Below are 15,381 nucleotides of genomic sequence, written 5' to 3' on the forward strand. Positions count from 1 at the left end.
GCAACATGTGCTTCTGCCTAACAGCCCAAAAGAGAATAATCTGTCAATCTTAGTTTGTCTGTGTTAATTGGGTTGTACTGAGACAAACAGACAATCCAATCTCAGTCTCAGGTAGAGACGTGGGATTTAAAAGGATTAAGAGGTATTGAAGCTAATTACCACTGTTGAGTGAACCATGAATATTATATGAGATTAATAATGTTCATAATTTAGTGGCTGATGACCAGTTATCCTATGGTTTGGATTTATGTGATATACAAGCGGTAAATACAAGTTGTTTATTGTTTTCTATACTTTGACTAAATGTTATAGTGTAAAACAATGTTGTGTGACTAATCGCGAGTAGCATTAGCATAAATAGCTATTAGCATCGGTAGCTATTAGCATAGCGAGTAGCAATTAGCATAAATAGTAATTAGCATAAATATTAGCATTAGCATCATGTCTGTTAGCTTTCCTTTTATACTGTTAGCTCTGCATGTGAAACCAGTTGTTAAGACAAGCTATTGCTAAAGCGTCATGAATCAGCATATGGACTTGGTGCTTAGCTGGTTTATGTGATTCGGGAGACGGACGTTTGTGAAAGAGAGAGGACCAGGAAAGCTCCTTAGCCCCACGATGGAGAACTGTTTCTGCTGTTTCTTCTGCACCCTGCCTGCCGACCATCACCCCGCTTTTCCTCGCCTCCCATTGTGAGTACTATCAAAGCGTGCACATGCACTTTTTGTTTATTGCTTATTGCTTGTGTGGATAAGTGAAGCGGCCATTACCGTTTTAGGCCTCTGCGCTCCCAAGCTACGACTCAGGCCTGCAACAGGGGTTTTGTGGGTGTGGGTGTGGGTGTGTGTACCGTATATTGATGTTCCAAAGAGGAATTCATAATTATTTTGGGGTTTGTTGATATTGCGTATATATGTCTCTATTGATATTGTCTTTCATAAGGGATCTGCATGTCATTTTGTTTGTTGCATACACGCTAATAAATACCAAACTGTGTTTTTTAAAACAGGTAAAGTATCGTGGGTGTGTCAAAGTTCAAGAACTGTTTTTAAAAAGGGGTCAAAACAATTAAACACAGGATAAAAGGAATTAATAAGAGGCATTGACCTTTTTATTTACTACCTTAATTCTATTGGAGGTGCCAGTTATTTCAGTTTTCAGAATAAGAGCGCAACGGTTGTAAAAACCATTATATTAGTTATGTTTCGTTTCTTTTCATTCATCTGTTCTCTTTCGCGTGTTCTTTTTCACCTCGTCTTTCCTTTGAAATTCCTCTGTGTGTTTCCCGCCTGTGTGATTGCCCTGATTAGTTCCACCTGTGTCTCATCACCCTCCTTATTTGTGTATTCAGTGTTCATGCTCTCCTTGTCTTTTGTCTGTGCGATCACTTTATAGCGTTCAGCCTTTTTCTCCATCGTACTAGTTTGTTTTGAGTAGTAGGAAGACTAGAGAGGTCCATTTACCATTCTAATATTTATATTAGAAAAAAATGAACATGAGTAGGAAGTGGGACATCATAGCCTGTTGTTGTGTCTACGGTGTATAAATGTAAGTCGCTTTGGATAAAAGCGACAGCTAAATGAAATGTATTGTAATGTAACACATTATAGGTGTATAAAAAGTAATAATAATAACAAATATACAGGATCACATAATAATAAAGTAGTAATTTATTACATAAAAGTTAAGAAAATATGTATGTATATTTTATTCACTTTCTTTTTTATTCATTCTGTTTTCCGTGTTATTTTTTTTTCCATCGTAGGAAGTGGGACATCATGAAACGTTCTTACAAAGTAGAGGTGTATAAAAAAGTAATAATAATATTAAATATATATGGGATAGTATTATAATAAAATAGTAATTCATTACATAAAAGTTAAGAAAATATGTATGTATATTTTATTTTATTATTATTATTTATTTATTATTATTTTATGGTTTTTTTTCCTCGCTACAATGTTTACAATGTTTACAATGTTGAGCATCCAGACGAAACGAGGAGCGATGACAGGAGAAATGCAGGTTCTCCAAAAAGACAAGGACTTACGGAAGAAAAAAGCGAAGCTGTGGCACCTGATGGAGCTGGGCGTCAACCACAGGGAGGTTGAGCTTAAAAGCCACCAACAGACCGTGGCGGCCCTGGAAAGCCGTCTCCAACAGAAGCAAAAGACCCTGGCGATCGAGCTAACTCCAAAGAACCGAAGAAGACCCGGAAAAGGAGAACCTCGTGGCGGCTGTGATGGAGGCGGAGCGGCAGTTGGAGGTCAAGGCCAGCGACTGGCGGGAGGAAAAGGGCTTGCTCTTTCTTTACATAGAGATCGGCAGAAAAGCTCTGCAAGAAAAAGAACAGGAGCTGGAAACCGTCAAGGACCAAGTGACCAGGATGCAACAAAGGAAGTGGTACCGACCTTTCTCACGAGGAAGCTGAGGGGCCGCTTGAGGGCTGTTTGAGGGCTCAGGCTTGATTCTACACCTATACAGTGAAGTGATTTTACTTTTTAGGTGTAGAATTGAAACGAGTGCTCATAAAGACACAACAACCAATGCAGCCACACACACACACACACACACACACACACACACACAACCCACCAACCATCAAGGAGAGGTGATCTCTCTTCGAATAGCTTTTACCGGAGGTTTCTTTGCATGTTTTAAAGTTCATGGGGAGTTTTCCCCTCTTTTTTTCCCATCTAGAGCTTTGGCTGGGCGCCTGAAACACACAACATGTTTCAGAACTGTAAAAACCTGTATGTCCAAATTCTAAGTTGTACTACTGTCAGGTTTATTATTTTAATGGAGGAGGAGGAGCCCATTTGTGTGAATAAAGGCAGTGGTCCCCAACCACCGCCCACACAGAAAGAATTCATTAAAAAAGATGTATATTTTAATGATTACCAATGTTTTATTTTGAAAAATTACCAGATACATCCGTCTGTGCCTTTTGACACATGTCAAGACTCTCCTCTCGGTCTTCGTGATACGTTTCCCTTCAAATTAAGCCCACAAGCTAGCAAGGAAATGTAAAAAAACAGACGTCGAAAAACTATGAATTAATTTGCGTTATTATTGATTTTTAGCTTGTTGGTTGAAGAAAAGCATCATATGTTTGAACACCTAACATTTGGAAACATAGGGAAAGTATTATGTATGTTTCATAACAAATAGCTCCTAGAGCTTATTGAAGTTGGCAAAAACACTTCCTGCGTCATGAGTACACACATTTCCCGTTTACAGGAATCCTGTGTTCCCGCCAAACGGTTATCGTGACCCAACCGAAGTGAATCAAATGAGTGAACCAGTTCTCCTGTGAGACACCAACAGAACATAGCATATTTGAAAAAGCCGGATGGGCTTTGTTTGTGTTTCAACGACCGGTTGGTGGGAAGTGATCCATGAGGGCTGAAATTACACTTTAAGAATACTCTGAAAGTTCTGATACTTTGGACTTGTTGAAATGTTGCCTCGTGGTCATTAATTAAAACACTTCCTGCTGGGTTGCAACTTCAAATCGGCGTCTCTTCTCACTTAACAAGCTTCAGTATTTAGTTAAACGGTGGCAGGAGAGTTTTGTATAAGTTGTTAGATCATAAATGTACCATTCTTTGTTACTGCTAATGAAATACCACAGAGAACAATACGTCTAAACTAAACTATCTAATAACTAGATTTTCACAGGTGATGTTTGTCACTTTAACTAGACAATATGAATAAATAAAAACCTGATGATTTGACACATTATTTTAAATAATGGTCAGAACTGAAGTGTCCAATAATAATAATAATTCATCATTTGTTTCTCTCGCGTTAGAACAACTGCTGTACGTTCTTGTTACAACACTGTTCTAACTAATTCAACATATTAAATAAATAAAAGTAAAATGATAAAAGTGTGTTTTTACACAGAAATGTGTGAGTTTGTTTATGATCAAGAGTCTTAATCTCTTTCACCTCTTCTATCCCTTTCATCTCTCTCTCTCTCTTTCTCTCGACCGGCAACCGAGGGCCGACTTCCTGACACACGATGTAGACTTTGAACACGCCCACACACACACACACACACACACACACACATTCATATTCATAACCTGCTGCGTTCCAAACGCTTGCTTTCAGTTTTAGCGACGCCAGCTGTGCGCCGACAAACACAAAAGGTAATTATGTTCTTGTTGTAAAGAGTGTGTTTGTGCTCCCAGTGAAAGTATGGGAGTTAATGGTCAGTGTGTGTGTGTGTGTGTGTGTGTGTGTGTACCGTTCACTTTTATTTTCTATTTGAAGAAACTAACACTGTTTTAAAATGCCATTAATTAAAAAGTGTGAAAATGTAGCATATCCAGACAACAGATGGGACATTTACACAAAACTCTTTAACACAACGAGTGTGTGACGTTGTTCTGCTGTCATAAAAGTGACTGAAGGCACTTAAAAAACAAAATGGAAGTCACAAGATCAGTTTGTTTCTCGCACAGTTGAAGTGGATTTGTGTGAATATCTGCTGCTTTAAGCACTCATGTCTGTGTGGTAAATATTAAGTTAACTATGTATGTATTTATTTACCTGCTATGGCCTTTATACTCCTTCGTAGTTATGCATGTCTGAAAACTATTTTAAAAAAGTGTTAACTCACTTACACTAAATAATATTTTGCATTTCAAGTCATCTTATCGAAACTTTTGATTAACTTAGGAGAAATCCACAGATGTCAATATACAAAGCAGTAAGATAAACATCTAAATGTGTATTTTGGATGTTTTGAAAGTAAACATGTTATAGAAATCTCAAAATTGACCAGTGCATGAAAAAAGATGTTTCTCTAAACATATCCTGAACCTTTCCCACCGTGCGATCGCTCCCATGTTGGTGTCATTCATAAACATTAACCGCTCTGAACAGAGACACAAGGAACAGCTCTCATTCTTTAGTCTTTAACACTTTCTTTATTCGATTTTCAAGAAATTATGATAAACAATACAGTTGTATATATGTATGTGAACCTGGAGAAGACATATCGAAACAAGAATTCATAAATGTATTTTTTGGAGAAAAAAAGAAATAGAATAATCATCAAATAAAAGATAATTAATATATGAAAATCAATATTTTTTTATATTTGTCTTCCATCATCCCACCATACAGTCGTCATAACGCAAGGTGCAACACAGGAGCAAATCAGTCATTTCTTTACGTTCATAAAATGTCCCAACATTTTATTTATTTATATTATATATATATATATATATTTCCCCCCTTTAAGACAATATGGTATTTATTTCCAAGGATATGTTTGCACACGGCTCAGTTAGTGTGAAATATACATTCAGATTTCTAGTATTTGGGCCTGAACCCAATTTATTTGTATATATAACACTTGTTGTATCTACTAGTTTATGTTAATGTTTCTTTTTAATGCACTCTGGATCCTCGTTTACATTAAAATAACAATCAAAATAATTCCATTGTGAACTTATCTATTTTTATTGTGCAGTAAATTGAGTATCACTGTGCTATATGTACTATGCTACTACATTATTATCATAAAATAATATATATATGTATATTATATTATACAGTATTAACGTTTAACCCTTAACTGGCCAGTTCTCCCCATGTTGTTCTCTTTTCCGTCGCAGTTGTTCAAACAGGAAATGTTTGCTCTCATGGTTTTACTGAGCCACCTGTTAACGAGAACAATAACCAAACCAAGGCGGCAGTTGTCACGGTAACAACGTATGATGCCACGAAGCGGGCGCTGCCTGGTGACTGCACGTCGAGTTCACAGGGAAGTCTTGTAAAAAAAAATACTTTAATTAATATCAACCGTTTGTGTCTCAGATGGAGTTTGCCTGCAGTCATGTGGTGTGTAACTGGAGGCCCGAGGGAGCAGGTGAGTGATGTGGAATCCATCTTGTTTTATAACTGCAACGTTCCGGCTGTCTTTCAGAAGCAGCCTCTCGGAGGGTTTACCGGAAACCCAACAGGAAGTCAGCCGTTTTGAGTTTAATGCGCCATTTTAGCCCGTTTTTAACATTTAACCCCCGGCGGATTTAATCAGATCAAATTCAGAGTTTAATCAATGCATGGAAGTTGTTTTAACTTCTGCGTCTGTTGTCACACCTGATAATGACAGACATCTGAAGACATTCAGAGCCCCGTGGCCCTTTTGCTACCAATGAACCGTGCTTATGTCGTGAAGTTGATGTTTTAATTATTTCCTTAAAAGCTTATTACGTGCACGTGGTCGTGCATTCGGCTCTCTGATTATGTCGCTTTAATTTCAAAATAAGAGCATGTTTCCTGCGTAAAATGGATGAGTGAGTCGGATAATTCCAACTGGATTAATTGTGTTATTGACGTTCCTTCTCAACTGAAAACATACATTATTATTTACTAATGAACTCATCTTCCCAGAATCCACAGGTGTTTCTCTCATCAAGCAGCAGAACGACAACAAAGCGGCTGATAAACAACAGGAAGGTGATTTATTTTTTCTTTCTTCTTCTCTCTCTTTCACACACATTTGCACCAAAACTCAGCTTTCATTAAGGCCAACGTGTCGGAGCTGTTGTTTCTCTGTTCATCACGCTCTCAAGAGTATTGCAGGGAAATAACAGGAAAGCATGTTAACGGTAAAAAGTAACTGTGCGTGTGTGTGTGCGTGTGCGTGTGTGTGTGTGTGTGGGATGTGTGAGTAGGAGTTGTGCTGACAGCTACTTAACAAGGGGAAGTCCTCACATGCAAAAAGGTTGTCGGAACATTTTAATTACTCTTACTATTCCGTCGTGAATTTAAGGCGACAAAATGCTCATTTAACTCTTGGAAAAAGTGCGACAGTGATGTAGAAAGAGACATTTATAAATACATCTGGTATTTTTGTATCGATTCTCATCGCTGATGCGCCTATTTCACCCGTCGTGTAGGCGGTGGAAGATCTAAAGATACCTCATCTAAAAATACTGTCAGCAAAACGCACCTCAAGTAATCGTTATGCAAAATGGCTCCTTTCAAAGTTTTAGTATAATTCCAATATTCTGTTTTAAAGCGGACATATCATGAAGTACATGTACACACAAAAGTACAAATGTGATCATATGTCCCCTTTAAACCACGGATGAATACACGTGTGGAGCCGATTATGTATACTTTGTGTACTACTGGGTAAAGGAGTAGAACAGTACTGCATCAAATCGTATAAAGAAGAACGGCATTCTTGCTTTTTGCACGTTGGTTGAAGTTAAAGACTTCTACAAACACGGCACTTTCAACCAGGAGACCCGTGTTCGTGTCCCAAAGAGTTATTTTAAAGTGTTTTTAAAGTGTTTGTGATGCTTCTTTCCCTACTACACACTATGTTGTGTTCCGTACTTATTTTATGCCCAACCTTGACTTTTTTCGACACCTAAATAAATGGTTTTCTCGTCTTAAACTGCAGTCGTTTCATGACGTAAAAATGACAAGCGATACGTTTTCATGACATGGGGAAACATCGTGGTTTTTAACCTGTTGAGCCATAGCGTCCCCCAATTGGGGGCCCTTTTTATATCAAGAAAATCAAGAAAAAATCATGGTATAATTCCCCCCCCCAAAAAAAAAAAAACATGTTAGGTATCAAATTAAACATAAAAATCAGGGCTACAATAATATATAATCCCGATGTACAACCTCTAAACACAACTCAAACAATAAATAGGATTAGGGGTTAGGGCTAGGGTTACACACTTTCTCTTCAGATTACAGTTCATAAAAAAATACTCAAGTAAAGTACAAGTATGTCCAAATAGTACTGAAATACTTCAATCTGGTTCAAACAAAAAGAAAGACCAACTAAACCCGGATCTCTTTGAGCTTCATGAAACTGAATCAGGTTAAATCATTTTATTTAAAGTGTTTTATTCTTTTCTTTTCCTCCTTCAGGCCCAGTTCCTCCTCCGCTGCCTCCTCGTCGCCTCAGAAAGCCTCGGCCCGCCTCTCTGCCTCTTCCTCCTCTTCCCTCCTCTCTTCCTCCCGTCGCTCCTCGTTCCCTCCCTCCTCCCGTCGCTCCTCGTTCCCTCCCTCCTCCCGTCGCTCCTCGTTCCCTCCCTCCTCCCGTCCCCCCCAGAGGTGAGGCCCCGTTTGCTGAATCGTGAGCGTCTTCAAAGTTGCATTCACCGCTCGGCCTTTTCTCATTCCTCTGCCGTGTTCCATCAGTTGGCAAGGAGGGAGGAAGCCGGCTGAAAGCCAACGTCAACGTCGTCTCGATAAACATCGGAGACCTGGTCGACATGAGCCGAGGTCAGAGGACGCGACCTCAAACACACACCTGTTGCATTGTTGTTGTTTTTATAACTCTTTTCCTTCTTCTCTCACCAGCCTCCGGCCTGGAGAGTTTTCAAAGCCCAGTGGTTTGTGGGAAATGTAGTGCTGCCTTGTCATGTCTGAGCTCTATACAGAGGAACGTGAGTGGAAAATGATTTCACAATACTTCCTGCACTCGTATGGTTTCTCTAAATCCATGCATTTGTTTTCTCTCCACTGTCGTCACTTCTGTTTCTTTCTCTTTGCGAGCCGCAAAATGAGATGAACGTTAAGCTTCCTCCCCCGTCCCTCCCTCTGGTTCAGGTGTGGGTGTGTGAGTTCTGCAGATATGAAAACGCCGTGAACGACGGCGTGAGGGGAGTGTGTGTCGGCCGGCGCGCAGACGCACACGCCGACGACCTTTACCTGCCGACTCAGAGCGACGACGACTACCAGAACCTGGAGGACACACTGGTGGTGTTCTGTGTGGACATTTCTGGCAGCATGAGTGTCACTGCAGAGGTGTGTGTGTGTGTGTGTGTGTGTGTGTGTGTGTGTGTGTGTGTGTGTGTGTGTGTGTGTGTGTGTGTGTGTGTGTGTGTGTGTGTGTGTGTGATGATACAGGACATATTCAGCTCCTTTTACTTACTCAAAAGTACCAATGCATTAATGTAAAACATGCTCCATTCAAAGTAAATTCCTGCATTTATTACACCATCTAAACAAAATTATCTGCAAAAAAATGTATGTGAAGAAATATGTCATGCGAATCATCTTCCTAACAGGTTATATCAAGCAGTGGATCTCCAGTTTACATATCCAGATTAGAGGTGAGGTTTGAATTTGCTGTTTCTTTACCCATTACGCCTAACAAATTATTATAATAATAATATATATGTATGTATGTGTGTGTATATTTTTTGTTAAAAGGCTGTTGCTGGTTGTTTTGTTTCTTCTCACAGGGCATCCAGGACGCCCTCCAGGGGGCGCTGTCGTCCCTGCTGCAGCAGTCCCCCCACAGGAGGGTGGCGCTGGTCACCTTCAACGATGAGGTAGGAGGCATTATTTTCTCCATTTTCAAAAGTTGTTTATGAAGACAGAACAAGGGTTAAAAAAAGAGTAAATTAAAAAAAAAAAATTGGTTTTCACTACATCGTTTAAGTATGGATTTAATTAATTTTACTTCATTATGTTTTATGTTATTAAATTAACAAAATGCTGAAAAATCCAATAGTTACTTCAATGGCTCACTCCAGACTATATAGAGCAGTGGTTCCCAACCTAGTGAGGGTTAATAAAAGAGATGAAAGAGAAAAACAAACCCAAAAATTGTCCTTTTTGCTTCTTTTTTTTGTGACCCCATTTTTGTAGGTTTACCTTAATTTCCTTTTGCATTCATTATGGAGGAGGCTTAATGTGAAAAATAAAGTAACTGATAAATTGTTTGGACGTTGCATGTATTTGCGAATGAAATACATTTTTGTCTTATGTTTTATGTGCAGTTCATCTTTTTAAAGTCTAATAGAAACACTGGCATCCTTAAATACACATTTTGTTTCTACAGGTTGTAATATATGGTGATGGTACTGGTACTCCTCTCACTCTCAGGGACTGGGCGTTGGTCGACTACGACCATATATGGCAACAGGGCGTGGCTTATAGCATCCCACACTGTATTGCTGAGACGTACCCCCAACTAGTACAGAGGGTCAACGAGTAAGTGAACAGAGTTAAATACTCCACATTGCTTCTATTAATTATTAATTAAAATACCATCTATATGGTACATAACTTTTTTTTTTATATCTCTGTGGATGCAGCCTCAAGGAACAAGGCGCTACGTGTCTTGGTCCTGCAGCGTTGGCCTCGGTAGCGATGGCGTCGAGGTATCCCGGGTCAAAGGTGAGTTTATTTTCTTCTGCTTTTTCTGTATTTGTATTTATATAGATTGTTTTGGGACTGACATAAATGGCAAGCAGACTAATGGAGTCTATTCTGCTCTTGCTTCTAGACGTTAGCTTAGCAGATAGCTAACAGCAGATCCATAAAATAAAGACCCAGAAATCCGTAGTTGAGTTTAGGGTTTTTAGTGAGAATCTTGATTTTGTAAAACTGTGGAAACAGAACATGAAATGAGCTTACAAACAGTACATATACACACACATGAATATACAACCATTATGCCAGAAAAGGTAAGTAAAGACTCCCTTGACCAGTTAGCGTCTAAGCTAATTTTAACGTTAACGTCAATGCAGAAATGCTAATCGCGATTAGCATCTATACAACACAAAGGTTATACTAAAATGATAAACACACAGAGAATGAAAGATATTTACATGCTTCATAGAGAAGTACTTACAGACTTAGATCTTTAGAGGCTACCAGACAGTAAGAGTGAAACGTAGCTGCAGCATGTTTTCTCAGTAGAATCAGAACTAACTACGGTAAGAGAGGAGGGATAAACGACGATGCAATTACATTCCCTGATCCTCTGCGTTCCCCGCAGGTGATTCTGTGTACTGACGGCAGCGCCAACATTGGACTGGGTGAGATGGAGCAAACTCCCTCTCCGTCCTCCTTTCCGCTCACTCCATACTTCTACAGACAGCTGGCTCTTCAGGCTGTGGGGGATGGGTGAGGATCGCCCACGTTACCGTGCAGATCAATCCCATTCAAGCAAACGTTATAATAACAAGTGTGATAAACTCTCTTTCTTCACCCAGAGTTATAATATCGGTAATAACTTTTGAAGGGACAGACTGTCGCCTGGCAGACGTTGGGAGACTCGCAGACACTACCGGAGGAAGGGTGAGACTAGCAGCGGTTAATAGTTTGTTCACATTACCAGCCGCTAAAGCTTCCAAAGGGAATATTATTTTCTACTCACAGGGAGATGCCAGCTGCAAAAAAACATGGTGGTGTTGCATGTTTTAACAACAGCTCACAGATAACAAAGCATATTTTGCATGTTAGTATTTAGTGCTAAGACAAAAATGTTGTGTGTGTGTGCCAGAAAGTTGCGTGGGGAGGAGTTTTCTTAAGCTATTCGTCCACATGGATGATGTATTTACTGGAGGCCAACAAGGAAGCTAGCGTCACACTGAGCCCTAAGATGATGGGATCCTTCCATTGGATTTTGGATTATTGCTGAAAATAAATTAAAAATGTTCATGATACTCAGCAAGATAATCTACCATAAATAAACACATTTTTTAGGATTTTTGGAGCATGAACGCAATCACAGGAAGCAAAGCTACTACCATCCAAGCAGGTTATGAATATTAGCTTGTAGAATGTGGGAGTGCTAGATTGCATCAAATTATCCAAGTATGGGAACAAATGTTATGAATAGATACACTTTGTTTCTTTGCTCATTTTATAAACCTGCTTCCTCTTCTGCACAGGTGAACATCGTGAGCATCGGTACGGTTGCAACAGAGATCCAGTCGGCCTCCATGGACAACATACTTGCAAACGGAGTCACGGCAACCGTGTTTGCTGCTGATGGAGTGTGAGTGGTGACTGACACCAAAATATATACATACAAAAATATACAAATCAACGAAGGCACCAATACAATCCAGGTCCCTGGTCCAGTGCTCCATGCTAACACTTTAGTAGTCACTAATCAGCAGGGTTAGGTGCCAAAATCATTTATATCTTTTCTACTAATTTGCATGTTTACCTGTAAAATGCAACTCTTTTTCCTGTAGGTATTTTCCCTATGAGAATGAAAACAATCACAAACTGGTGAGAGAGATAGGGAACGTGACCAAGGGGCTGGAGATCACAGTCCAGTTTGCTATAAAACCAGAATTCATGGAAGGTGAGACAAACATAATCAACGCTACCATGTTCTAGTATCTGGTATACATGACATTGTGGGGACTGTGTAGCGGCAGCTCCACTGACATTGTGGGGACTCACACACAGTAATGTCAATGTGTGTGTGACAGTTTTCCTTCAGAGGTACACACTTCCATTCCAACTGCAGCTGAGCTTCAAGACAAGAGACCGAGAAAAAGTCACTCGCGTTATTACTGAACAGCGACCGGTTGCCACCTGCAGGTGAAGACTGAACTTAGAATACTTCATGGTTAACACCAAAGTCTATGTTAGGTTTTTAAGTTAATTTAAATAAATGTATAAATATATTTTGATCAGATATTGAAGTTTGAAAAGGTTTTTTTTTTCCTCAAAGAAATGCATTGTAATTTATTGAAAAGAATGTCATTTTATTAATAATAAAAAATGTTATATTTATATTGCACCTTTCAAATTAAAGGTTGCAAAGGGCTTTAGAAGATATAAGTGTATAGTTTGTAAAATACAATATAAAATATACAAAAATTTAGAATACAAGAATAGGGATGCCTATGTATACAAGTGATATTTTCAGGCCACAAAACCTGAAAAAGTTCTTGTAGAAACGTGTAATTAAGAGTATTTTTCTTTCTCCTCCGTCTGAAGTCGTGTTTGGGCCGGTAGCCTCAACATGGCGGTGCTCGGCGTTCACTGTGCTCAACTCTGTGCCAGTTTAACGATGGAGGGCCGCGTGCAGGAGGCGCAGACGCAACTGAAAGCACAGCAAGACCTGCACAAACAAATCAGGTACGACTCGCTGGCCTCTGAAGTCCCTTTGACCTCCGATCCAGATAGAGATGAAAATATAATTAATATAATCAAAGATGGAATAACAGGATATCATGGTATTGACCATATGTTGTGACAGCGATCCATAGTTCATTTAACTTAAAGGAAACATTATAGCCTTCCAATAAATCTGATTATAAACAACACAAGATAGAAAGTTTACATTTTTAAATCAACATGTTTGTTTTACACAAGTCTGTTTTGTGTGTGTGTGTGTGTGTGTGTGTGTGTGTGTGTGTGTGTGTGTGTGTGTGTGTGTGTGTGTGTGTGTGTGTGTGTGTGTGTGTGCCCCATAGTATGCAGAGGCCTTTCCAACAGGAAGAGAGTATATATGGCAACTGGATGGACACCATGACAACAATCTGTGATGACATCACGACGGAATCCCAGGTAATCATGCACTTAATTTATCAATAAAGGCAATTAATTAATATTCAATAAATTAATTGTTCCTTAAACTAAAGAGGGTCCAGTAATATGTCTTCATCAGTAAAATAAACTAATTAAGATTCACTTTCTGTCTCTTTCATCAGATTTATTTCACTTTATTATTACCTTTGAGGCTATGTTTGCAGTCTTGTTTGTGTAATTGAGCAAGATATCTTAATGGACTGGGTCGGATGCAAATTGTTTTTGGTGCAGCTCTGAAAACAATGCCACTGCCCTGTTTTGCCTTTTTTATTTTTTATTGAGCAAAACCAACTGTGGTTAAAGGAGTTGCCAGTTAGCTTAGCATAGCATAAACACTGGGATCCAAGGATGCACGATACCAGTACCGGGCATCGGTCCAATACTTTGCGCATGTACCGTAATCGTAAAACTACTCCAATACAACCACACCTGATACCGCTGCAGGCATTGTCGTGGAGACATGCAACTACTTTCCCAATAACTATGTTGGCAAGTACCCAAATGTAAGCTCTAATGGAAACAATGGAAAACAGTAAGCCTCTAAAGCTCTCTAATTAACACATTATATGTTGTATATTTAACAATAGGTGTCCCTTACTTACTGATGTCTCATTGCTTTCCCCCTGCAGACTCTATCCGATGAAGCAGCGAAGATAATGTACCAGATGAAGAGAGCCAGCAGTGTCAGCAGCAACACAAGTGAGATCCAGAAGAAGACGAGGAGGAAGAAGGTCCTCACTGAGGCAATGTAAATACATCAGTCATCCACACATATGGAGACTTGATTTCATATAAATAAGCCATGTTGGCTCACAGCTGAAGAAGTTTGTCAGAGATATAACGATGACGTAAAGGTTAACTTATGATTGTAAACTTTTACTAAAGGATCAGACTTGAAAACCGCAAAACTTCACAGCGAAGATAAACAAACAAATGAGACAGAAAGCAATTACATTTATTTCATGAGAAACCAATCTGTTATATATATATATATATATATATATATATATATATATATATATATATATATATATATATATATATATATATATATAAGAAATATCCTTACGTTTCATGTCAAAAAAGATAATTATTGTCACATTATTGTCTCATTCTCTGGCATTATTTATGCGTAACTGTCCCTTTTAAGATGTTTATGCATACCCAGTAAAAATGTGTTCACCTTAAATAACCCTTCTGAATATTTGTTTGTTTACATAACGACACAAACGTCAAACAAGCACACTGGCACCATTACGAATAGTTGGCTAGCGGGTTGTATCTCTGAATGCGTATTCATCTGTGCTTTTCTTTTGTGTTGTGGTTGGACTTGTCATAGACACACCTGCATCAGATGATTTATTACAAGTTAATATTTAGAAGCATGCACGTTATGTTTGTTGCTATTTGTTTAGTTGGCTGTGTTTTTGGTGGCGTCTGACCTGGCACAGTGACCTAGAGAGATTACATTTTACGATGTCGCTGAAGGCTGTGTTGGTAGTTAACGACATTCAGTCCTATGTCTTGTTATACGTGTTCTCTTTAGGGATGCAAAGGATGCTAACAGATGCAAATGCTAATGGTGTGTTAAGACGAAACTCGTAAAGTTGCACATTTAATTTAGCAACCAGTTGTTGGGCAGGGCCACACTGTTCTATATGCCTGAAGGCTCCGCTCATTGTGTTGCTGTCCAAGCCACAACCTTACTGTTTTGGTTGCCTCTCACTGCTCTCACAGTGTCATTTTTGCCCAAAGCAAAAAGTTGTAAAAATGCATTTAGCAGCTAAAGAGAAAGATGTTTCCCTCAAGAGTTGGTGGGGACCCAAAACAGAGCTAAAAGACAGTGAATGTTGGACTTAGATTCAACAGGTGAACTTATACAGAACTACAAATGAACGCTAATGTTGCTCCCTAACAGCGGGTTGTGTAAATAAGCCTTTGACCCTTCGCTACGTTCTGCCCCTTGAATGCAGACTGACAAATCATATCATAGCATCAGCCGGTCTGTTGTACGTATCTACGTAAAACCCTGTGGAGCTAACA

The 15,381-nt window shown here is 39.1% G+C and overlaps 1 protein-coding gene across 1 annotated transcript; it reads left to right on the plus strand.

The window, feature by feature from the left end:
- Positions 1 to 2,242: 2,242 nt before the first annotated feature.
- Positions 2,243 to 14,129, plus strand: LOC306734473 (circularly permutated Ras protein 1; the record flags this gene model as incomplete). The annotated part of the gene is made up of 18 exons (XM_079215830.1): positions 2,243 to 2,377; positions 5,836 to 5,887; positions 7,915 to 8,100; positions 8,188 to 8,271; positions 8,350 to 8,435; positions 8,599 to 8,796; positions 9,060 to 9,104; positions 9,237 to 9,326; positions 9,839 to 9,990; positions 10,095 to 10,176; positions 10,781 to 10,908; positions 10,998 to 11,082; positions 11,679 to 11,785; positions 11,988 to 12,100; positions 12,231 to 12,342; positions 12,745 to 12,885; positions 13,224 to 13,317; positions 13,968 to 14,129. The coding sequence occupies 18 exons, from the start codon at positions 2,243 to 2,245 to the stop codon at positions 14,088 to 14,090; spliced, it is 2,013 nt and encodes a 670-aa protein (XP_079071956.1). The 3' UTR covers positions 14,091 to 14,129.
- Between the last annotated feature and the right edge of the window lie 1,252 nt (positions 14,130 to 15,381).

The sequence above is a fragment of the Taurulus bubalis genome (genome assembly GCF_910589615.1).
Source record: "Taurulus bubalis genome assembly, chromosome: 3".
NCBI lineage: Eukaryota > Metazoa > Chordata > Actinopteri > Perciformes > Cottidae > Taurulus > Taurulus bubalis.